Here is a 25,906-nt window from a genome sequence, read left to right as displayed (position 1 = left end):
GTGAGGCACGACCTGGTCTTCATGCTGACTCTCCCCAGTCAGACTACAAACTTCTGCAAATGTCTCTAAGAGTCCTGCTTTTCCACCTCTAATGCAAGACTCCCTGGTCTATCGTTGCCTTTTTCAGTTCTTCAAAGGTTTCAAAGGTACATTTAATGTCAGAGAAGTGTATATAATATACATCCTCATTCGTAAGGCCAGTGATGTTGTGGGGATGGAACTGGACTCTCTGACGGTGGTGTCTGAAAAGAGGATGCTGTCCAAGTTGCATGCCATCTTGGACAATGTCTCCCATCCACTACATAATGTACTGGGTGGGCACAGAGTACATTCAGCCAGAGACTCATTCCACCGAGATGCAGCACAGAGTGTCATAGGAAGTCATTCTTGCCTGTGGCCATCAAACTTTACAACTCCTCCCTTGGAGGGTCAGACACCCTGAGCCAATAGGCTGGTCCTGGACTTATTTCCTGGCATAATTTACATATTACTATTTAACTATTTATGTTGCTGTATCTGTGTTGTTCTGCAATCTTTAAAATGTTTCCATCCAGGGGGTCAGTGTGGACATGGTGGAGGATTACAAATACCTGGGGATACGAACTGACAGTAAACTGGACTGGTCAAAGAACACTGAGGCTGTCTACAAGAAGGGTCAGAGCCGTCTCTATTTCCTGAGGAGACTGAGGTCCTTTAACATCTGCTGGACGATGCTGAGGATGTTCTATGAGTCTGTGGAGGCCAGTGCTATCATGTTTGCTGTTGTGTGCTGGGGCAGCAGGCTGAGGGTAGCAGACACCAACAGGATCAACAAACTCATCTGTAAGGCCAGTGATGTTGTGGGGATGGAACTGGATTCTCTGACGGTGGTGTCTGAAAAGAGGATGCTGTCCAAGTTGCATGCCATCTTGGACAATGTCTCCCATCCACTACATAATGTACTGGGTGGGCACAGGAGTACGTTCAGCCAGAGACTCATTCCACCGAGATGCAGCACAGAGCGTCATAGGAAGTCATTCCTGCCTGTGGCCATCAAACTTTACAACTCCCCCCTTGGAGGGTCAGACACCCTGAGCCGGTAGGCTGGTCCTGGACTTATTTCCTGGCATAATTTACATATTAGTATTTAATTATTTATTATTATTTTTCTATTACTATTTATTATTTATGGTGCAACTGTAACGAAAACCAATTTCCCCCGGGATCAATAAAGTGTGACTATGACTATGACTAAAATTCTTTTTCTTCGTAACCACCCACAAAAGCAGAGGAGTGCCCCCAAAGAATAAATGACAGTTAAATATTAGAAACCAAAACCTCCCCCTTAGCTGCCCCCTCCCTCCCGCACGTAAGCAAAGCGACGATCCCCGCCTCCCCCACCAGCAAAAAAAAAGAAAACATTGGCTTTGGACAAAGCAATAACATTTGGCACCTTGCAATCCTCTGGCAGTGCTCCAGGATGCAACGGTCATCGTCAAAGCAAGTGACTTGGGGGATACAGCACTGTACAAGGGCCTCAGGCACACCTATACAGCTCGCGTACAGCGCTGTAGTAATTATATTGTACCGCTGCCACAAGAACAAATCAGATTTCACAACGCATGCCCCGAGTTATCCAACAACCTCTGCCTTAAAAGGACTGAATGGACTGAGCCTCAGGAGTTTCACGGAGTGAGGGTATATCTCACCGAGGCGTTCCCTCAGAGGTGACGAAGTCGATGTCGCCGAGACTGTTCCCTTGGCTGGGCAGTAAAGAGTCTCGGGGTAGAAGGGTCTGAGCTTCTCGATCCTCCGTAATATACGAATGCACGAGCAGAGACATTCGGGGCCAGGGCAGAGTTTTGGATTGCAGAAGACTTAAAAGGAAAATTCAAGAGTGACATTCCGACCAAAGATCGGGTTCCATGATGACTTCAGTGAATGGCAGGGTACAAACTGGAGGACTCCTCTGAAACATAGAAAAACTACAGCACAATACAGGCCCCTTCAGCCCACAATGCTGTGCTGAACATGTCCTTACTTTAGAAATTACCTTGGGTTACCCATAGCCCCCTATTTTTCTGAGCTATCTATCCAGGAGCCTCTTAAAAGACCCTATTGTATCCGCCCCCACCACCATCGCCGGCAGCCCATTCCACACACTCACCACTCTCTGCGTAAAAAACTTACCCCCTGACATCTAAGTTGCTGCTGAACACAGCAGGTCAGATGCTGCCTGGCCTGCTGCGTTCACCAGCAACTTTGATGTGTGTTGCTTGAATTTCCAGCATCTGCAGAATTCCTTGTGTTTACCCCCTGACATCTCCTCTGTACCTGCTTCCAAGCACCTTAAAACTGTGTCCATTCGTGTAACCATTCCAGCCCTGGGGAAAAGCCTCTGACTATCCACATGATCAATGCCTCTCATCATCTTATACACCTCTATCAGGTCACCTCACATCCTCCGTCACTCCAAGGAGAAAAGGCCGAGTTCACTCAACCTATTCTCATAAGGTACACCCTCCAATCCAGGCAACATCCTTGTAAATCTCCTCTGCACCCTTTCTACAGTTTCCACATCCTTCCTGTAGTGAGGCGACCAGAACTGAGCACAGTACTCACAAGTGGGGTCTGACCAGGGTCCTATATAGCTGCAACATTACCTCTCGGCTCTTAAACTCAATCCCACGATTGATGAAGGCCAATGCACCGTACGCCTTCGTAACCACAGAGTCAACCTGCACAGCTGCTTTGAGTGTCCTATGGACCTGGACCCCAAGATCCTTCTGATCCTCCACACTGCCAAGAGTCTTATCATTAATACTACATTCTGCCATCATATTTGACCTACCAAAATGAACCACCTCACACTTATCTGGGTTAAACTCCATCTGCCACTTCTCAGCCCAGTCTTGCATCTTATCAATGTCCCGCTGTAACCTCTGACAGCCCTCCACACTACCCACAACACACCCAACCTTTGTGTCATCAGCAAATTTACTAATCCATCCCTCCACTTCCTCATCCAGGTCATTTATGAAAGTCACAAAGAGTAGGGGTCCCAGAACAGATCCCTGAGGCACACCACTGGTCACCGACCTCCATGCAGAATATGACCTGTCTACAACCACTCTTTGCCTTCCTTCTGTGGCCAAGCCAGTTCTGGATCCACAAAGCAATGTCCCCTTGGATCCCATGCCTCCTTACTTTCTCAATAAGCCTTGCATGGGGTACCTTATCAAATGCCTTGCTGAAATCCATATGCACTACATCTACGGCTCTACCTTCATCAATGTGTTTAGTCACATCCTCAAAAAATTCAATCAGGCTCGCAAGGCACGACCTGCCTTTGACAAAGCCATGCTGACTATTCCTAATCATATTATGCCTCTCCAAATGTTCATAAATCCTGCCTCTCAGGATCTTCTCCATCAATTTACCAACCACTGAAGTATGACTCACTGGTTTATAATTTCCTGGGCTATCTCTACTCCCTTTCTTGAATAAGGGAACAACATCTGCAACTCTCCAATCCTCCAGAACCTCTCCTGTCCTCATTGATGATGCAAAGATCACTGCCAGAGGCTCAGCAATCTCCTCTCTCACCTCCCACAATAGCCTGGAGTACATCTCGTCTGGTCCTGGTGATTTATCCAACTTGATGCTTTCCAAAAACTCCAGCATATCCTCTTAAGGTCTATATGCTCAAGCTTTTCAGTCCACTGTAAGTCATCCCTACAATCACCAAGATCCTTTTCCGTAGCGAATACTGAAGCAAAGTATTCATTAAGTACCTCTGCTATCTCCTCCAGTTCCGTACACACTTTTCCACTGTCTCACTTGATTGGTCTTGCATCTTCTCCTCTTGCTCTTCACATACTTGTAGAATGCCTTAATCCTGCTCGCCAAGGCCTTCTCATGCCCCCTTCTGGCTCTCCTAATTTCATTCTTAAGCTCCTTCCTGCTAGCCTTATAATTTTCTAGATCTCTAGCATTACCTAGTTTTTTAACCTTTCGTAAGCTATTCTTTTCCTCTTGACTAGATTTTCAACAGCCTTTGCACACCACAGTTCCTGTAGCCTACCATCCTTTCCCTGTCTCGTTGTAATGTACCTGTGCAGAAGGCCACACAGATATCTCCTGAACATCTGCCACGTTTGCTTTGCATGCATCTTCGGAAACAGCTCTATTTATATCTTTAATATCTCTATTTTTCCCATTTCGAGGTTCTTTTGAACACCCTGAGCTGGAGTTTCACGCTGACTTCGGTTCTTTGCAGGAGTGGGAGCCGTTCTCGAGGCCTCACGGCTGGCTGCTATTCGATATCCCAAGGGCGCGGCCTGGAAGACTAGCGCGCCTTCAGGGTTCTGGGATTTTGTGGCTCCGGAGGCGGACGGACTCAAGGTCCGTGCCTCTGCAGGAATCCGGTGTGTCGTGGGAGTACACGGAAGATCGAGAAGTAGCGAGCTGGCTGCTGGCCGTGTGCCCAGAGACCTGAGTTCTTTGGTCACAGAGCTCAGAAAAGGCGATGCGACAAGCTTTCAACACCATAAATTATTATTAATTATTAATTATTACTATTACTATTAATTTATTACTATTTGCTGCAAAGACGACAAATTTCCACGTCAGAAGCTGGTGGAATTACACCTGGTTCTGATTCTGAAACACAATGTCCATAAGACCATAAGACAAAGGAGCAGAAGTAGGCCATTCGCCCATCGAGTCTGCTCCGCCATTTTATCATGAGCTGATCCATTCTCCTATTTAGTCCCACTCCCCTGCCTTCTCACCATAACCTTTGATGCCCTGGCTACTCAGATACCTATCAATCTCTGCCTTAAATACACCCAATGACTTGGCCTCCACTGCTGCTCGTGGCAACAAATTCCATAGATTCACCACCCTCTGACTAAAAAAATTTCTTCGCATTTCTGTTCTGAACGGGCGCCCTTCAATCCTTAAGTCATGCCCTCTCGTACTAGACTCCCCCATCATGGGAAACAATTTTGCCACATCCACTCTGTCCATGCCTTTTAACATTCGAAATGTTTCTATGAGGTCTCCCCTCATTCTTCTAAACTCCAAGGAATACAGTCCAAGAGCGGACAAATGTTCCTCATATGTTAACCCTCTCATTCCCGGAATCATTCTAGTGAATCTTCTCTGTACCGTCTCCAACGTCAGCACATCCTTTCTTAAATAAGGAGCCCAAAACTGCCCACAGTACTCCAAGTGAGGTCTCACCAGCGCCTTATAGAGCCTCAACATCACATCCCTGCTCCTATACTCTATTCCTCTGGAAATGAATGCCAACATTGTATTCGCCTTCTTGAAGTCAATGAAGGACCGCACCCAAACAGTCTGCAAAGGACATCAAACCGTGCAAATACAAAAAGAAATAATGATGATAATTTAGTTACTGAGATACGGCGCGGAACAGACGCTTTGGCACTTCGAGCCGCGACCGCGGGAGCTTGAGACGGAGGGTCCTCGGAAGTGTTCCGATGGGCTGTGGGGCAGTAGGTTCAGTGAGGGAGGGGGGACAAATCCGGGGGAAATGCCCCAGTGGAGCGGGACAGACCCCAGCCGAACCAACGCCCGACCCAGGGCGGCGTCAGACTCTGGAGTACAATCCAATTCGATCCAACTCTAATTTACCCCACTTATGAATAAACCCAAACGAGACAGCATTACTTCAGGGCTGAGGTGCTAAAACACGTCACCAACGCAAGAAGGCGTTCACAGAATAAAAGAGTCCCAACGCTCTCCCCCCGCCCCACGACACCGCCGTTTGACGCCTTGTCCTCGCACACACACGTCAGCAAACCCGCACAGAACATCAGTAAAATACAATGACATCGAAAATGCAGGCCCAGAAACCACAGCCCCAACCCACACCCCGCCGGCCCACCGATATCATCTGATGACCCGCTCTGACACCACAGTCCCCATACACGAGGCCATAAGACCATAAAACATAGGAGCAGGATTAGACCACGCGGTCCATTGAGTCTGCTCCGCCATGTCCGACCAAGCTCTGCCTTACGTACACCCAACGGCCTGGCCTCCCCAGCTGCCTGTGTTAATAAATTCCACAGACTCACCACCCCGCTGGCTGAAGAAATTTCTCCACATCTCTGTTTTGAAAGGGCGCCCCTCTTCCTAAGGCTGTGCCCTCTTGTCCTACATTCCCCCACCATGGGAAACATCCTTTCCACATCTACTCTGTCCAGGCCTTTCAATACTTGAAAAGTTTCAATGAGATCCCCCCCTCATCCTGAATTCCAGCGAGTACAGACACTGAGCCATCAAATGATAACCCTTTCATTCCCAGAATCATCCTTGTGAACCTCCTCTGGACCCTCACCAATACCAGCACATCTTTTCCTAGATGAGCAGCCCAAAACTGTTCACAATACTCAAGGTGAGATCTCACCAGTGTCTTATAAATCCTCAGCATCACATCCCGGCTCTTGTATTACAGATCTCTTGAAATGAATGCTAACATTGCATTTGCCTTCCTCACCACCGACTCTACCCACAAGTTAACCTCCAGGACTCCCAAAGATTTTCGCCCCATTTAGAAAATAGCCTGCGTATTTATTTCCACTACCAAAGCGCATGGCCATGCATTTTCCAACGCCGTATTGCATTTGCCACTCTCTTGCTCAATCTGCTAATCTGTGTAAGTCCTTCTGCTACTTAACGAATGCTACTTGCCAGTCTTCATATCACCTGCAAACTTGGCAACAAAGCCATCTATTCCATCACCCTAAGTCATTGATATGCAGCATAAAAAGAAGTGGTCCCAACACCGACCCCTGCGGAACACCACTAGTCGCTGACAGCCAGCCAGATCCTTTTACCTCCACTCGCTCCCTCCTACCAATCAACCACATGCAAGCACACATAGATTATCATTAAAAATACACTCAGAATATGCAAGCCCCAGACCTCCCAGCCCACTGAGATCAAACAAAATTAGCCCAAGATGCACATCGCACCTCTTCAAACTCGTCCCTGCACACAGAATCAAAGCAATCCAGACTTTATCTGTATTAATGTGGCCGCAGATGTTTAAAAGCAACGCTCAGCAAAAAATTTCAGCTAAGCAACAGGAAGCAACCTCACCTCTTGGCATCTAAAAACGGTTTGTAGGCAATGACCATCCACTCGTCTTTATTTGCAGAATACCTTGGCTCCCGCGGAGTCTCAGATTCGGTGTCGAGGTCCACCAGGTAGTGGCAGTGTCTGACTTCAACCTGAGAAGACAAGACAACGGCAAATGAACCATAAACACAAGAGATTCTGCAGACGCTGGAAATCCAGAGCAACGCACACACACATACACAATGCTGGAGGAACTCAGCAGGTCAGACGGCATCTATGGAGAGGAATAAACACAGCTGAGACCCAACATCCACTTTGTTGGGCACCTTCACCCCGATGACCAGGACCTTTGCTTCATCTGTAGCAGGTAGGATTTTCCAGCGGCCAGCAATTTTAATTCCAGTTCCCATTCCAATTCCAACATGGCGCACCACGGCCTCTCAGGTTGGAGAGGCAACGCCTCATATTCCGTCTGGGTAGCCTCCAACTCGGCGGCATGAACATCAATTTCTTCAACTTCCCCTCTCACGCTTCTCTCTTTTTCCCCCACTCTGGCACTCCTCGTATCCCTTTCCTTCTCACCTCCTCTCACCTCCCCCTGGTGTCCCTCCTCCTTCCCTTTCTCCCACGGTCCACTCTCCTCTCCCATCAGATTCCTTCCTCTCCAGCCCTTTACCTTTCCCACCCGTCACCTCCCCCTGGTGTCCCTCCTCCTTCCCTTTCTCCCACGGTCCACTCTCCTCTCCCATCAGATTCCTTCCTCTCCAGCCCTTTACCTTTCCCACCCATCACCACCCCCTGGTGTCCCTCCTCCTTCCCTTTCTCCCACGGTCCACTCTCCTCTCCAATCAGATTCTTTCCTCTCCAGCCCTTTACCTTTCCCACCCATCACCTCCCCCTGGTGTCCCTCCTCCTTCCCTTTCTCCCACGGTCCATTCTCCTCTCCCATCAGATTCCTTCCTCTCCAGCCCTTTACTTTTCCCACCCATCACCTCCCCCTGGTGTCCCTCCTCCTTCCCTTTCTCCCACGTTCCACACTCCTCTCCCATCAGATTCCTTCTTTGCAGCTATAGAGAAGGCGAGACAGTGGCTGTATTTCACTTGGACCGTGGGGAGATTGGGTTTTGTCAACTGAAACGCTTGCAAACTTCGACAAATGTACCGTGGAGAGCATTCGGACCGGCTGCATCAACGTCTGGTACGGGGTGGCCTTCTGCACAAGATCGAAATAAGTTGCAGAAGCTTGTAAAATTAGTCAGCTCCATCATGGGTACCAGCCTGCATAGTATCCCAAGACGTCTACAAGGAGCAGTGCCTCAGGGAGACGGCGTCTGTCATTGAGGACCCCCACCACCCAGGACGTTCCCTCTTCTCACTGTTACCATCAGGGAGGAGGTACAGGAGCCTGAAGGCACACACTCAGCGATTCAGGAACAGCTTCTTCCCCTCTGCCATCCGATTTCAGACTGGACATCGAAGCCAGGAAAAAGACCTCACTACTTGTTTTACTTCTGTTTATCTGTACTTTAACTTTTGACACAGAGATACTTAGTGTAACTCAGTCTTTTTTTCTCTATCAACACACACAAGAAACGCTGGTGGACGCAGCAGGCCAGGCAGCATCTGTAGGAAGAGGTACAGTTGATGTTTCGGGCCGAGACCCTTCGTCAGGACTAAATGAAGGAAGAGCTAGTAAGAGATTTGAAAGTGGGAGGGGGAGATCCAAAATGATAGGAGACAGGAGGGGGAGGCATGGAGCTGAGAGCTGGAAAGTTGATTGGCAAAAGAGATACAAGGCTCCCCTCCCTCTTCCTTTCTCCTTAGGCCTCCTGTCCCATGATCCTCTCCCTTCTCCAGCCTCGTATCCCTTTTGCCAATCTGCTGTCCAGTTCTTGGCTCCATCCCTCCTCCTCCTGTCTTCTCCTATCATTTCGGATCCCCCCCCCCCACTTTCAAATCTCTTACTATCTCTTCTTTCAGTTAGTCCTGGCGAAGGGTCTCAGCCTGAAACGTTGACTGTACCTCTTCCTATAGATGCTGCCTGGCCTGCTGCGTTCACCAGCAACTTTGATGTGTGTTGTTTGAATTTCCAGCATCTGCAGATTTAGATTAGATTAGATTAGATTATGAGGACACTCAGTCCTCGTTTATTGTCATTTAGAAATGCATGCATTAAGAAATGATACAACGTTCCTCCAGAGTGATATCACAGAAAACAGGACAAACCAAGACTAAAACTGACAAAACCACGTAATTATAACATATAGTTACAACAGTGCAAAGCAATACCATAATCTGATAAAGAGCAGACCATGGGCACGGTAAAAAAAAGTCTCAAATTCCCGGTAGCCTGATCATCTCACGCAGACGGTAGAAGGGAGAAACTCTCCCTGCCCTGAACCTCCAAGCGCTGCCAACTTGCCGATGCAGCACCATTGGAAGCACCCGACCGCAGCGGACTCTGAGTCCGTCCGAAAACTTCGAGCCTCCGACCAGCCCTCCGACACCAAGCACCGAGCACCATCTCTGCAGGGACTGGCAGACTCAAGTTACAAGGACAGACTGGATAGGCTGGGGATGACCCCCCACCTGGAATGTGGCTGAGAGGGCTACAGTCAATGAGGGAGGGGCATAGGTAAGGTGAATGGCCACAGTCTACCTTCCCCCTGCATGGGAGGGTAGAGGTTTAAGACGAGAGGGGAGGGATTTAAAGGGGACTCGTGCCACCAGGTTCAGGAACAGTTACTACCCCTCAACGGAACGGAAAGGGGGTAACCTCACTCATTCTGGAGAAGGAGGAATCTGATAGGAGAGGAGAGTGGCCCTCGGGAGAAACGGAAGGGGGGGGAGGTGATAGTGAGGTGAGTGGAAGAGGAGAGCCAGAGTGGGGAATGGAAGGGGGGGGGTGGAGGGGAAAAATTACCAGAGGTTAGAGAATGCAACACTTCTGCCATCAGCTTCGGAGGCTATACGTAGAGAGAACAAGAGGTGTTGCTCACAGTCAAGGTTTTATAGGCAGCAGAGGGGCTGTTATCATCCAATGCTGCACCTGCTCCTGTGCCCCGTCCAAACACAACAACCTCCCCGACACGCGACCTGGCGCTGGATAGTTCTGGGTGCCGCCAGAGGAACAGGAGAAAGTCAGCGCGGCCAGAAAGTTCTATTTTAACTTCATCAGTCCACAGGACTTGTTTCCAAAATGTATCAGGCTTGTTTAGATGCTCCTTTGCAAACTTCTGACGTTGAATTCTGCTGCAATGAGCAAAGGTATGTTTGGAGAAAAAAGGGTGCAGAATTTCATGAAAAGAACACCTCGCCAACTGTTAAGCACGGGGGTGGATCAATCATGCTTTGGGCTTGAGTCTCAGCCAGTGGCACGGGGAACATTTCACTGGTAGAGGGAAGAATGAATTCAATTAAATACCAGCAAATTCTGGAACCAAACATCACACCATCTGTAAAAAAGATGAAAGTGAAAAGAGGATGGCTTCTACAACAGGATAATGATCCTAAACACACCTCAAAATCCACAATGGACTACCTCAAGAGGTGCAAGCTGAAGGTTTTGCCATGGTCCTCACAGTCCCCCAACCTAAACTTCACCGAGAATCTGTGCATAGACCTCAAAAGAGCAGTGCATGCAAGACGGCCCAAGAATCTCACAGAACTAGAAGCTTTTTGCAAGGAAGAATGGGTGAAAATCCCCCAAACAAGAATTGAGAGACTCTTAGCTGGCTACAAAAAGCATTTACAAGCTGTGATACTTGCTAAAAGGGGTGTTACTAAGTACTGAACATGCAGGGTGCCCAAACTTTTGTTTTGGGCCCAGTTTTTTGGTTATTTTGAAACTGTAAAAGATGAAAATGAAAAAGTAATCTAACTTAAAATATTCAAGAAATGTGGCATCTTTAACTTCATGCCTTTTGGAAATCAGGTAATCTTTTACTCGCTTAGCTATTCACAGTAACAGAAATTTTGACCAGGGGTGCCCAAACTTTTGCATGCCACTGTAAGCACAAGAGATTCTGCAGAGGCTGGAAATCGAGAGTAACAAAGGAGTTTAAATCTTCTCTGGCATCTTCCCTCTTCCTCTCCAGTCCTGATGAAGGGGGTCTCGATCTGAGACGTTGACTGTTTATTCCTCTCCATAGATGCTGCCTGACCCTGCTGTGGGTGGGTGGGTGCGTGTGTGTGTGTGTGTGTGCGCGTGTGTGTGTGTGTGCGCGTGTGTGTGCGTGTTGCTCCGGATTTCCAGCATCTCCCGTGTTTAAACAACCACAATTTCTTTGCTTTTCTTTGCAAGCTGTTACAGTTCCACTGGCAAGGATTCAAAGAGACAGGAACATCAACGACCTGAGTTGGCTCCAGTCCAACGCTGGCGGCCTCTTCATTTCAATCACCGACATTTATCGTGCCCGCGAGGACTCCTATGACGCCCGTCTTTCCCTTTATTGGCCAAGCCATCTGCGGCCAGCAGCTCTAACAATGTAAGCAAGCAACCAGAAAGGGGGAGGTGGCTAAGGATAGGCCATGGATCCCGTCAGAAAGGGAAACGAGTGGCCACGGACATGCTGGCTCCAGGCACGGCGATCGGCGTCTAAATCGACGCGCACAAAACGCTGGATGGACCCAGCAGGTCAGGCAGCATCCATGGAGATGAAACAAACAGTCAACGTTTCGGGCCGAGGACTGGGGAGGAAGGGGGAAGATGTTTAAATAAAAAGTTGGAGGGGGGCCAGGGGAAGAGGAATAGATACAAGGTGACAGGTGATCCACCCTATCATCCCGCGAGCAGATGCGACGGGGACGACGGAACTGAGAAAAGGGGAGACCGTTCTTACAGGAGACAGGGCGGGACGAGGCGGAGTCGAGAGAGCCGTGGGAATCGGTAGGCTTATGAAAGACGTCTGTTAACAGCTTGTCCCCAGAGACGGTGACAGTGAGATCGAGAAAGGAGAGGGAGATGGACCAAGTAAATTTAAGGGCGGGGTGGAAATTGAAGGCAAGGTCGATGAAATTGGTGCGCTCAGCATGGGCGCAGGAAGCAGCACCAATATTAAGGAGATCTCCTTATTAAGGAGATTGAGGGGGGATCTGATTGAGACATATAAGGGATTGGACAAGATAGAGGCAGGAAATATGTTCCAGATGCTGGGAGAGTCCAGTACCAGAGGGCATGGTTTAAGAATAAGGGGTAGGTCATTTAGGACAGAGTTGAGGAGGACCTTCTTCTCCCAGAGAGTTGTGGAGGTGTGGAACGCGCTGCCTCAGAAAGCAGTGGAGGCCAATTCTCTGGATGCTTTCAAGGGTTATGGGGACAAGGCAGGAACCGGGTATTGATAGTAAATGATCAGCCATGATCTCAGAATGGCGGTGCAGGCTCGAAGGGCCGAATGGTCTACTTCTGCACCTATTGTCTATTGTCAATGCAGCGGAGGAAGAGTTGGGGAGGGTTACCAGGGAACGTTTTGAACCTGGACTGTTCTACATGGCCAGTGAAGAGGCAGGCGGAGCTGGGGCCTACGTGGGTGCCCATGGCTACCCCTCAGGTCTGGAGAAAGTGGGGGGAGCTGAAGGAGAAATTTTTTCTAGTGGGGACCAATTCCCCCCAAATGGATGAGGGCGGTGGTGGAGGGGAATTGGTTGATTCTTTTGTCTTGAAAGAAGCGGAGAGCCTTGAGGCCTTCTTGATGCGGTGGGGGGGGGGGGTAGAAGTATAGGGACTGAATATCTATGGTGAAAATGAGGCCGGCAGGGCCGGGGGTTTGAAAGATACTGAGGAGATCGAGAGCAGGAGAAGTGTCGTGGATATCGGTGGGAAGGGACTGACTGAACCAAGGGGGATGGAATGGAGTCGAGGTTTGAGGACGCGGGTTCAGTGGGGCAGGAGCTGGCAGAGACAATGGGTCTACCCAGTCAGGTTTGTGGATCTGACTTTGTAGGAGGGGAGGAGAGGATGGCAGCGCGACGCAGCGCGCGCGGCCGCTCCGAAATGATATCGCATTTGTTAAGTAGGGGCCGTGCACAATCCTGATTTGATGGAGACAGACGTGAGAAGCACGGAGGAACATCTGGAGAAACTTCTGAAATGCCCGCTTCGCTGCCGCTGCTACTGTGCGATTGAGAATCTCCGGAGGGGAAGGCCCCAAATCCCCGGCTTTGCCTGCTGCTGGTGGCCGGGGCTGGGGTTGAAGCACTCGGCAGAGATGGCGCTCGGTGCTCGGTGTCGGAGGGCTGGTCGGAGGCTCGAAGTTTTCCGACGGACTCAAGAGTTGGCTGTGGTCGGGTGCTTCCAGGGTGCTGCATCGGCAAGTTTGCGGTGCTGGAGGTTCATGGCAGGCAGGGAGAGTTTTTCTTCCTTCTACCATCTGCGTGAGATGATGGGACTTTCGAGAGACTTTGAGACTTTTACCGTGCCCACGGTCTGTTCTTTATCAAATTACGGTATTGCTTTGCACTGTTGTAACTGTATGTTATAATTATGTGGTTTTTGTCAGTTTTTCAGTCTTGGTTTGTCTTGTGTTTTGTGATATCACTCTGGAAGAACATTGTATCATTTCTTAATGCACGCATTACTGAATGACAATAAAAGAGGACTGAGTGTCCTCCTAATCTAATCTAATCTTGAGTAGGAGGCAGAAGCGAGCAGTGCGGGGTGAGAGAATGAGATGTTTGGTGGTGGTGGTTGGGTGCTCTCCAGAGTGGACGAGGTCAGTGATGGTGTTGGAGACAGTTTTCTGCTGGTGTGGAGCGGGGTTCTCCTCGCTGGAGAACTGAGAGCTGCCGCCCGGCCTCGGCAAGGCAGATGCCAGCGTGCCACGCTACAACAGCACCCGCTTCGTCTGCCGGTTTGATGGTAAGGTTGGGATTGAAGCAGAGAGAGAGAGAGTGGAGCAGCAGATGGAGGGGAGGGGTGTGGGGTGTCAAGTTGGAGGAGAGAGGAATGCTGAAGTCGAGGAATTTGATGTCCCGTCCGCAATGCGAGACTAAAGTGATCCAGAGCAGGCAGAAAACCGGAGCGGGGTGTCCAGGAAGAGGAGTGGGGGGGGGGGGGGGGCGGTGGGAGGTTGGAGACGGAGATGAGAGGAGGCGGGAGAAGGGGGTCACTTGTGTGGGGTGGGGCATCCTTGACAAGAAAAAAAGTGGGCTCGGAGACGGGAGGCGAAGGAAGGAGAGCTCGGTGTCGTGGCGGGCGCGGAACTCACTGAGGTGCCGGCGGACAGGGAGGAAGATAAGGCCCCTGAGGAGGGTAGGACACCCCGCCTCTGGGAGGGGAAGGTTGGCGGGAAGGCTGAGGGCACAGCAGGGATTAGAGTTGGGCTCAGAGGGCTGACGAGATTTGGAGAGTGCCAGAGGAGAGTGCCTGAAGCACACGGCTACACCAGGCACTGCGTGCCCAGCGGCTGAAACCCTCTGCAATTTGCTGCCAGACTGCCAGACGGCCACCACAGAGGCCAGGTTTGTTCACAGCAAGCACTGTGCCAGGGCTCCTGACAGGCTACCACCAGAAAATGCTACTCCAAAGGAGGGCACGCTCTCTTCTCACTGCTGCCATCAGGAAGGAGGTTCAGGAGCCTCAGGACCCACACCACCAGGTTCAGGAACAGTTATTACCCCTCGACCATCAGGAAGGAGGTTCAGGAGCCTCAGGACCCACACCACCAGGTTCAGGGACAGTTATCACCCCTCAACCATCAGGAAGGAGGTACAGGAGCCTCAGGACCCACACCACCAGGTTCAGGAACAGTTATTACCCCTCAACCATCAGGAAGGAGGTACAGGAGCCTCAGGACCCACACCACCAGGTTCAGGAACAGTCACTACCCCTCAACCATCAGGAAGGAGGTACAGGAGCCTTAGGACCCACACCACCAGGTTCAGAAACAGTTATTACCCCCTCAACCATCAGGCTCCTGAACCAGAGGGGATAACTTCACTCACCCCAACACTGAACTGTTCCCGTAACCTATGGACTCACTTTCAAGACTCCTCATCCCACGTTCTCGATATTTATTGTTTCTTTCTTTTCGTATTTACACTGTTTGTTGTCTTCTGCACTCTGATTGAACGCCCAAGTTGGCGCGGTCTCTCATTGATTCTGTTATGGTCATTATTCTATCGGTCCACTGAGTATGCCCGCAAGAAAATGCATCTCAGGCTGACGTACATTCAAAGTACATTTTTGATCAAAGAACGTATGAATTATACACCCTTGAGATTTGTCTGCCTACAGGCAGCCACAAAGCAAGAAACCTGAAAGAACCCAATTTAAAAAAAAATCGAGAACAACGCCCGATGCACAGGGAACGAGATAAAAAACAGAATAGAGGCTAGCAACAACATACCGAGTTAAATTGCGTCGCTGGATGGAATCCCCAGAGCAGCCCGGAGTAGGCCCAAACCCTCGGTCTCAGTTCATGCTATTAGCAGGGCTCACTGCAGTCACGAAGCATGGCAGCCAGGAGGCAATCTCGCAGCCTCAGCGCCGCGGAGAGAGGGGCGCACACCGCGGGAGGAGCCAGCCCTCAGGGCCCACGGCCCAGATAACAGATCGTGCCTCACGTTAGGGCCCGGGCCCTGCCCCAGGTCCAAAGACGTCACGCTGCGACTTTGAGCCCGGCGCATCCCCCCCCCCCCCCCACAATCGGCTTCACCTTCGCCCACCTCTTCGCTGTTCTGCGGTGATCGTTTGCCAGAATTTACTTCAGGTTTATTGTTGTGAGTAATGCTTTCTCGTCTTTCAAACTACCAGTAAGCTGCCCCACCTTCAGTGGCGCCATCTTGTACTTTGATAATGAATTTACTTTCGACTTTGAACTATTCATAAACCCGAGGATTGGTCGGAGGCCTGCAACATTACCGGTGTTATGAGGAACAGGTGAGAGGACTAGGGCTTGTCTACTTGGAGTGAAGGAGGACGAGAGGTGACTTGACCGAGGTGTAGATGATTGACCAAAGACTTATGCCCAGGAACGGTTAATACGAGGGGAACATCTCTGACTCCATCACACTGAGCACTGGATCCCCACAAGGCTGTGTGCTTAGCCCATTGCTGTTTACACTGCTAACACACGACTGTGCAGCCAGATTCAAGGAGAACCTGATCATTAAATTTGCTGATGATACCACAGTGGTGGGGCTCATCAGCAAAAATGATGAAACAATGTACAGGGAGGAGGTCAAACACCTAGAGAGCTGGTGCAGGGATAACAACGATGCCTAATGTCACCAAAAGCAAGGAGGTGATTGTCGATTTCAGAGGTCTCAGCCTGAGCACACACCCCTCAGCATCAGTGGCTCCACAGTGGAGAGAGTGGAAAGCATCAAGTTCCTTGGGGTGCAGATCTCGGACAATCTCACCTGGTCCAGGAACACCACTGGGATTGTGAAATGGGCCCAGCAGAGATTGCACTTTCTGAGGAAGCTTAAACAAGCACCACTCCCCACTAACATCTTAACTACATTCTACAGAGGCGTGGTTGAGAGTGTGCTGATCTTTTGCATCACAACCTGGTAATCCAGCTGCAGTGCTGTCGACAAAAAAGCCTTGCATAGGGTGGTTAGGGGAGCAGAGAAGGTTATTGGGGTCTCCCTACCTTCTGTCCAAGACCTCTTTCAGGGTCGATGCCTCCAGAAGACACAGTACATCATTAAAGACCCCTCACACCCTCTCCATGGACTGTTTGTTCTTCTGCCATCAGGCAAACGTTACAGGAGCATCAAAACTAAAACCACAAGGATACTAAACAGCTTCCTCCCACAGGCAGTCAGACTGCTAAATAGCTGCTCCACCTGACTCTGCTTTGGACACTTTTAACTTGCACTGGACACTTATAACTGATTTTAACTGACATGAGGCTGTTGTGTTTTACTATTTACTGTTATGTTTATTATTTAGTGTTGCATTTGTTATGTTATGATTGCACTGCCCCTGAGAAACGCTGTCTCATTCTGCCCTGCAGAGCTGATGTATGGTTAGAATGACAATAAAGTTTTTTGAACCTTGAATCTTTGAATCTTGAAACATAATTTTAAGTTGACTGGAGGAAACTATGGGGGGGGGGGATGTCAGAGGTAGATATTTTTTTAAACACAGAGGGTGGTGAATGTGTAGACCATGCTGTCAGGGCTAGTGGTAGAAGCAGATATGTAGAAATATAGAAAACCCACAGCATAATACAGGCCCTTCGGCCCACAAAGCTGTGCTGAACATGTCCTTACCTTAGAAATTACCTAGAGTTACCCATAGCCCTATATTTTTCTGAGCTCCATGTACCTATCCAGGAGTCTCTTAAGAGACCCTATCATATCCACCTCCAACACCATCCCCAGCAGCCCATTCCACGCCACTCACCACTCTCTGTGTAAAAAAACTTACCCTGACATCTCCTCTGTACCTGCTTCCGAGCACCTTAAAACTGTGCCCTCTCGTGCTAGCCATTTCAGCCCTGGGGAAAAGCCTCTGACTATCGACACGATCAATGCCTCTCATCATCTTGTACACCCTTATCAGGTCACCTCTCATCCTCCGTCGCTCCGAGGAGAAAAGGCTGAGTTCACTCAACCTATTCTCATAAGGCATGCTCCCCAATCCAGGCAACATCCTTGTAAATCTCCTCTGCACCCTTTCTATGGTTTCCACGTCCTTCCTGTAGTGAGGCGACCAGAAATGAGCACAGTACTCCAAGTGGGGTCTGACCAGGGTCCTATATAGCTGCAACATTACCTCTCGGCTCCTAAACTCAATCCTACGATTGATGAAGGCAATGCACCGTATACTTTCTAAACCACAGAGTCAACCTGCGTAGCAGCTTTGAGTGTCCTATGGACTCGGACCCCAAGATCCCTCTGATCCTCCACACTGTCAAGAGTCTTACCATTAATACTATATTCTGCCATCATATTTGACCTACCAAAATGAACCACCTCACACTTATCTGGGACATTAGGGACATCTAAGGGACACGGATGATAGAAAAATGGAGGGTTATGTCAGGGGGAGAGGGAGGGTTAGATTGATCTTAGTTTGGGTTAAGAGATCAGCACAGCTTTGTGGGCCGAAGGGCCGATACTGTGCTGCAGTGTTCAGTGTTGTAAAATGACTAAGCGGGGAGATCACGCTCCTGGGGACCGAGGCAGCTGCACTAACCACTGCACTGCTGCGTCACCGGTCGGCGGAGGAGAGCACGGGGCCGCAGGAACCTGGCAATCGAGAAGCCGGGAGGGAGCAGCTATTAGAATGAGGGGGAAGAACAATTTTTGACTGGCTGGGCCGCAGCCGTGGCATTATTCTGCACCATATCGCTAAGGAATTTAAATAACCGTGCAACATCTCAACTATTCAGACATCCACGAAATAAGTCCAGCCATCGGGCAGACCTTCAGAAGCCAGTGACCGAGGTTCGTTTTTGACCTCTGAGCACTTCGAACATTACGTAGGGGCAATACACCGAGAGTCTGACTCAAAAGGCACGGTGATGGGTGGCTCAAAATAGACAAACGACGTATGAAACTGCCTGCAGAAGGTGCGGTTACGTGACCATCAGTAAGGCCTTTGTCCCTTCATAATCCCTAAATTGTCAGACCGTGTGCCGAAAACCTAACAGTGGGGTGGGTAGGAATATCCTCCGTCTAATCCATTTGTTGTCTTCAGTTTATGTTACAACCTGTTTGGGGTGTATGGGGTGTCAGACGGTCAGTGTTTGGTGTAACACTACTATATGGGGTGTCTGGGGTGTCAGGGGAGGGGTAGCTCCTCTGGTGGGGGAACATGTCGCGTCCTTTTCAAGGCAGTTAGTCCACCTTTGGTCCCCACCTGGCACTCAGCTCTCACCTGTGGCTCCCCGTAGCTGTTTGCATGCGACAGCGGCCACACCCCGGGCAATGGCTTCGACAAGCCGGCTAAACCAGGTGAGGGTAGCCGATGGGTCTCAACCCTCGGTGAGATAGGGAGCTGTCTATCCCAGCATGTGAAGACAGACCGGCGGATTGAGCGGACGAGACCAATGGAAGGTCCAACGGTCAAGAAGGCGGTCTCTGCAAGCGTCGTGGAACGTGTAGAGCAGGACAAGACACAGAAGACATCCTGGTCATCCACTGCGCCTAGTCCCATCTCCAGCCGTCTCAACTCTGTCTTGCCACTGGATCCAGATGGGAATTGGGAAGAGAGAGTGAGGCTGACGCTGCGCAACTCTCCCTCACTTAAATCCAAATCACGCGCTAGCCTCGTCACCATCATAATAGTGTCGAGGTCCTCATCGACGTCAACGATGGACGAACACACAACCTGTTCTCAGGCAGTGACTCTCCCTTCTCTTGTTAGCGTTCCCTTTTCCATTATATTTATTGTTTATTTATTTCTGTTAATATGGGCTTCTAACATTTATCTTATAAACCTTATTCTTTGGGGGCACTCCTCTGTTGTTCGTGGATGGTTTGCGAAGAAAAAGCATTTCAGGATGTGTGGTAAACCATATGTATATATGTTGTAACTGGGTTACCTGTCTGGACACGCCCCTCTGCTGACTGCCCCTGTGGCCCCTCCCACAGACCCCTGAATAAAGGCGATTGGGCCATTGCTCCTCCTCTCAGTCCAGGGCAGATACTCAGCATGATCGAGGTCACATTTTACTGCTAATAAAAGCCTTTCAGTATTTACTCTACTTCCAGTCTTTTGGAGTAATACATAGTGCATCAGGATGTATATTGTATACATTTCTCTGACATTAAATGTACCTTTGGCACGTGGCCATGTGGATAAGGCGTTCGTCTAGCGATCTGAAGGTCGCTAGTTCGAGCCCCAGCCGAGGCAACGTGTTGTGTCCTTGAGCAAGGCACTTAACCACACATTGCTCTGCGACGACACCGGTGCCAGGCTGTATGGGTCCTAATGCCCTTCCCTTGGACAACATCGGTGTCGTGGAGAGGGGAGACTTGCAGCATGGGCAACTGCCGGTCTTCCGTACAACCTGCGTCCTGCAAACCTTCAAAGGCACAAATCCATGGTCTCACAAGACTAACGGATGCTGATATATATAAATGCACCTTTGAAACCTTTGGCATGACCAGCCTACCTACAGTTTTGCAGCATGTGTTCACACCATCACCAGCAGCACACTTGAGGGTACCCTATTCCAATCCCAATCGTCACCAACACTCGGCATACTATGAATGGATGAAGTGTCACAGGACTGACTCTCTCTGCGCTTAGTCTATGATTCCAGCAAACATTCATAATTAAGTACCAAATAAAGTGAGCACTGCGATCCCTCCTTTGCCTATTATTCTGGAGAAAATAATGTGGCATTGTCGAACTTCCACACTGCAATCGTATTTTGACAAGAGACAACGGTGACTGCACCAACTGTGGCTTCATATTAAGGCACTCATAGTACCGACTGCGACAACATCATTTCCTACAATTAAACAACTATTAAACAACTTCCAATACGGCAATCTGCTCTGTGGGAGAAACTCTGGGGTATGGATAATTTTCCAGTTGGAACATCAGGACGCCAAGTTGTTCCAGTGAGGGAATAACTCAATTTCAGAACTAAATTATTACGAAAGAAGATCACGAAGAGGTTAAAAAAAACCCCAGTGTAAAGTTCCGTGTCTCCCCTTCGGACCAGACAACCTGACCTTTTTAATCTGGCCCGACCCTCAAGTCGTTCAAACCTCCAGTTGTTCCTGGCTTAGAACCAGATTTAATATCACTGGCATAGAACACAGAACACCTATAGTGTATTACAGGCCCTTCGGCCCACAATGTCGTGCCGACCATGAAATCTACTCTGGAAACTGCCTAGAATTTCCCTCGCACATAGCCCTCTATTTTCTAAGCTCCTATCTGAGAGGCTCTTAAAAGACCCTATTGTATCCACCTTCCACCACCGTCACCGGCAGTGCATTCCATGCACCCACCACTCTCTGTGTGGAAAAACATACCACTGACATCCCCTCTGTACCTATTTCCAACACCTTAAAACTATGCCCCCTCGTGTTAGCCATTTCAGCCCTGGGGAAAAGCCTCTGGCTATCCACACGATCAATGCCTCTCATTATCTTATACACCTCTATCAGGTCGTCTCTCATCCTCCGTCACTCCAAGGAGAAAAGGCCGAGTTCACTCAACCTATTCTCAGAGGGCACGCCCTCCAATCCAGTCTACATCCTTGTAAATCTCCTCCGCACTCTCTCTATAATAACCATATCCTTCCTGTAATGAGGCGACCGGAACTGAACACAGTTCTCCAAGTGGGGTCTGACCAAGGTCTTATATAGCTTCAACATTACCTCACAGCTCTTGAACCCAATCCCATGTTTGATGCAGGCCAACACACCATACACCTGCTTAACAACACAGTCAACCTGCACAGCAACTTTGAGAGTCCTATGGACTCGGACCCCAAGGTCTCTCAGAACCTCCATATATATTGAAATCTGTTGTTTTGAAGCAGCAGTAGATTGCAATTGTCCCTATTGCGTTTTTGTATGGGGGAGGGCTTGTTTTGGTGGGAGGGGGGGTTGATGTCCATATAGCGTTTTTGTATGGGGGACGGGTGGTTTGGGGGGTGGGGGAATCAATGTCCTTATTGCGTTTTTTTTTGTTAGGTTGTTTTTGCAGGGGAAGGGGGATTGGGGCTGATGTCCTTATTGCATTTTTATGTGGGGGGGGGGCTTTGACGCCATTCTTTTATCTGCACGGAGAGGGGGTGGGTTTGCTGCTTCTCTCTGAACCGACTTCCAGGTTGGTTCTCTGTTTCGTGGCTATCTGGAGAAGACAGATCTCCGAGTTGCATACGGCATACATAACCTCGATAATGTGAACCCGTGAATTTGAAGAATACTATAATTACAATGATAAATATATTATTGGATTAATAAGTATACAGTCATAGTATATATATAATAAATGTGCACATTATTATTACACACATTATATAATATTTTAATATTTATGTACAATTTATATTTAATTTATAAATACTGTAAGGAGTGTAAAATGAGAGCCAAAAATAGTGAGGAAGTGTTCATGGGTTCATTCTCCATTCAGAAATCTGATGTTGGAGGGGAAGAAGCTGTTCCTGAGACGTTGAGTGATTGTCTCCTGGCTCCTGTACCTCCTCCCCGATGGTTGCAATGGGAAGAGCAGTATCTCATAGACTTACATCTTACCCGCAAGACAACAGCAGAGTTCCAACGCAAAACCAGCTTGCAGCCCTGGCTGATATTTTGCTGGGCAGTGCAAATTTAGGACGGTATCCGAAAGTGGTTACGTCAGAGTCAAATGTGCTTATTTCCCCCACGGATATCGGAGTGTGAGGCTGCTCTGCGGAATGGAGGAATTCAGCAGGGTCAGGCAGGAAGTGAGTAAACAGTCAGCATTTCAGGCTGGGACCCTTCATCGGGACTGGAGAGGAGTTGGGTTTGCATTTCTGCTGATGCAGGGCCCCGGCTCTAAATCCTCTCCACAGATGCTGCCTGACCTGCTGAGTTCCTCCAGCATTTTGTGTGTGTGTGTGTGTGTGTGTGTGTGTGTGTTGCTCTGGATTTTCAGCATCTGCAGAATCTCTTGTGTTTATTCCTCTCCGTAGATGCTGCCTGACCTGCTGAGTTCCTCCAGCATTTTGTGTGTGTGTGTGTGTGTGTGTGTGTGTGTGTGTGTCTGTGTCTGTGTGTATGTCTGTGTGTGTGTGTGTGTCTGTGTGTGTGTGAGTGTGTGTGTGTGTGTGTGTGTGTGTATGTGTGTGTGTGTGTGTGTGTGTGTGCATGTGTGTGTGTGTGTGTGAGAGAGAGTCGTTGTTCTGGATTCCCAGCATCTGCAGAATATCTTGTGTTTATTCCTCTCCGTAGATGCTGCCTGACCTGCTGAGTTCCTCCAGCATTTTGTGTGTGTGTGTGTCTGTGTCTCTGTGTGTATGTCTGTGTGTGTGTCTGTGTGTGTGTGTGTTTCTGTCTGTATGTCTGTGTGTGTCTGTGAGTGTGTGTGTGTGTGTGAGTGTGTGTGTGTGTGTGTGTATGTGTGTGTGTGTGTATGTCTGTGTGTGTGTGTGTGTGTATGTGTGTGTGTGTGTGTGTGTGTGTCTGTGTGTGTGTGTGTCTGTGTGTGTGTCTGTGTGAGTGTGTGTGTGTGAGTGTGTGTGTGTGTGTGTGCGTGTGTGTGTGTGTCTGTGTGTGTGAGTGTGTGAGTGTGTGTGTGTGAGAGTGTGTGTGTGTGTCTGTGTGAGTGTGTGTGTGTGTGTGTGTGTGTCTGTGTGTGTGTGTGTGTGTGTGTGAGTGTGTGTGTCTGTGAGTGTGTGTGTGTGTCTGTGTGTGTGTCTGTGTGTGAGTGTGTGTGTGTGAGTGTGTGTGTGTGTGTGTGTGTGTGTGTCTGTGTGTATGTCTGTGTGTGTGTGTGTGTCTGTGTGTGTGTCTGTGTGTGTGTATGTGTGTGTGTGTGTGTGTGTGTGTGTGTGTGTGTGTGTGTGTGTGTGAGAGAGAGTCGTTGTTCTGGATTCCCAGCGTCTGCAGAGTCACCTGTGCCCGTGGAATGGAGTCTGCTATTGCAGAGTTCTGCAACTAAGAGTGAACTTGTGCCACAGCTGTGCGAACACGGGTGTTCAAGGTGTGTAGGCGTTTACTCCTTGGTGCACGAATGTTTCGTACGTCTATGTTTCCTGTGTTCGTTCACGCATGCGTGCACACAACTCCTCCTGTCCCTGTACATCCGTGTACCTGCATGGACATGTCCTTTCCCTCACTGGGGAAGGTCAGTACAGCAGAGCTTTACTTTCACCTGACCAGCGTCACGGCGAGGCACAGCTCCGAGTTTGCTGATTACACAGCCTTTACAGAATCTCCGCTGGAGACCAGAGGGCGTACAGGAGCGAGATACACCAGCTGGTTGAGTGGCGTCGCAGCAACAACCTGGCACTCAACGTCAGCAAGACCAAACAGCTGGTTGTGGACTTCAGGAAGGGTAGAACGAGGGAACGCGAACCAGTCCTCATAGAGGGATCAAAAGTGGAGAGAGTGAGCAGTTTCAAGTTCCTGGGTGTCAACATCTCTGACGGCCTTACCTGGACCCAACATACCAATGCAGCTACAAAGAGGGCAAGACAGTGGCTATATTCCATGAGGAGTTTGAGGACACTCGAAAACTTCTACAGATGTGGCGAGCATTCTGACTGGCTGGTACGTGGGTGGGAGGGGGAAGCTACTGCACGGGATTGAAATGAGCTGCAGAACGTTGTAAACTTAGTCAGCTCCATCATGGGCACTGGCCTCTGGAATAAAGGTAGTGTCCACCATTAAGGACCGCCATCACCCAGGACATGCCCTCTTCTCATTGTGACCATCAGGGAGGAGGTACAGGAGATGCATCCATCATTACTGACCCCCATCACCCAGGACATGCCCTCTTCTCATTGTGACCATCAGGGAGGAGGTACAGGAGATACATCCATCATTACTGACCACCATCACCCAGGACATGTCCTCTTCTCATTGTGACCATCAGTGAGGGGGTAATGGAGATACATCCATCATTACTGACCCCCATCACCCAGGACATGCCCTCTTCTCATTGTGACCATCAGGGAGGAGGTACAGGAGATGCATCCATCATTACTGACCCCCATCACCCAGGACATGCCCTCTTCTCATTGTGACCATCAGGGAGGAGGTACAGGAGATACATCCATCATTACGGACCCCCATCGCCCAGGACATGTCCTCTTCTCATTGTGACCATCAGGGAGGGGTACAGGAGATACATCCATCATTACTAACCCCCATCACCCAGGACATGCCCTCTTCTCATTGTGACCATCAGGGAGGAGGTACAGGAGATGCATCCATCATTACTGACCCCCATCACCCAGGACATGCCCTCTTCTCATTGTGACCATCAGGGAGGAGGTACAGGAGATACATCCATCATTACTGACCACCATCACCCAGGACATGTCCTCTTCTCATTGTGACCATCAGGGAGGGGTACAGGAGATACATCCATCATTACTGACCCCCATCACCCAGGACATGCCCTCTTCTCATTGTGACCATCAGGGAGGAGGTACAGGAGATGCATCCATCATTACTGACCCCCATCACCCAGGACATGCCCTCTTCTCATTGTGACCATCAGGGAGGAGGTACAGGAGATACATCCATCATTACGGACCCCCATCGCCCAGGACATGTCTTGTTCTCATTGTGACCATCAGGGAGGAGGTACAGGAGATACATTCATCATTACTGACCCCCATCACCCAGGACATGCCCTCTTCTCATTGTGACCATCAGGGAGGAGGTACAGGAGATACATTCATCATTACTGACCCCCATCACCCAGGACATGCCCTCTTCTCATTGTGACCATCAGGGAGGAGGTACAGGAGATACATCCATCATTACTGACCCCCATCACCCAGGACATGTCCTCTTCTTACTGTTACCATCAGGGAGGGGGTAATGGAGATACATCCATCATTACTGACCCCCATCACCCAGGACATGCCCTCTTCTCATTGTGACCATCAGGGAGGAGGTACAGGAGATGCATCCATCATTACTGACCCCCATCACCCAGGACATGCCCTCTTCTCATTGTGACCATCAGGGAGGAGGTACAGGAGATACATCCATCATTACTGACCACCATCACCCAGGACATGTCCTCTTCTCATTGTGACCATCAGTGAGGGGGTAATGGAGATACATCCATCATTACTGACCCCCATCACCCAGGACATGCCCTCTTCTCATTGTGACCATCAGGGAGGAGGTACAGGAGATGCATCCATCATTACTGACCCCCATCGCCCAGGAC

General features: G+C 49.5%; 1 protein-coding gene across 1 annotated transcript in view; it reads right to left on the bottom strand.

Moving 5' to 3' along the window:
• Positions 1 to 25,906, bottom strand: part of alg9 (ALG9 alpha-1,2-mannosyltransferase) — a 225,862-nt gene that overhangs the window by 101,366 nt on the left and 98,590 nt on the right. The window contains exon 9 of the mRNA XM_072283805.1: positions 7,114 to 7,244. Coding sequence (XP_072139906.1) covers positions 7,114 to 7,244 — 131 coding nt within the window. The remainder of the gene's footprint in view (positions 1 to 7,113; positions 7,245 to 25,906) is intronic.

The sequence above is a fragment of the Mobula birostris genome, chromosome 20 (genome assembly GCF_030028105.1).
Source record: "Mobula birostris isolate sMobBir1 chromosome 20, sMobBir1.hap1, whole genome shotgun sequence".
In the NCBI taxonomy this organism is placed as follows: domain Eukaryota; kingdom Metazoa; phylum Chordata; class Chondrichthyes; order Myliobatiformes; family Myliobatidae; genus Mobula; species Mobula birostris.
This window is presented reverse-complemented; position numbering and strand designations above follow the sequence as displayed.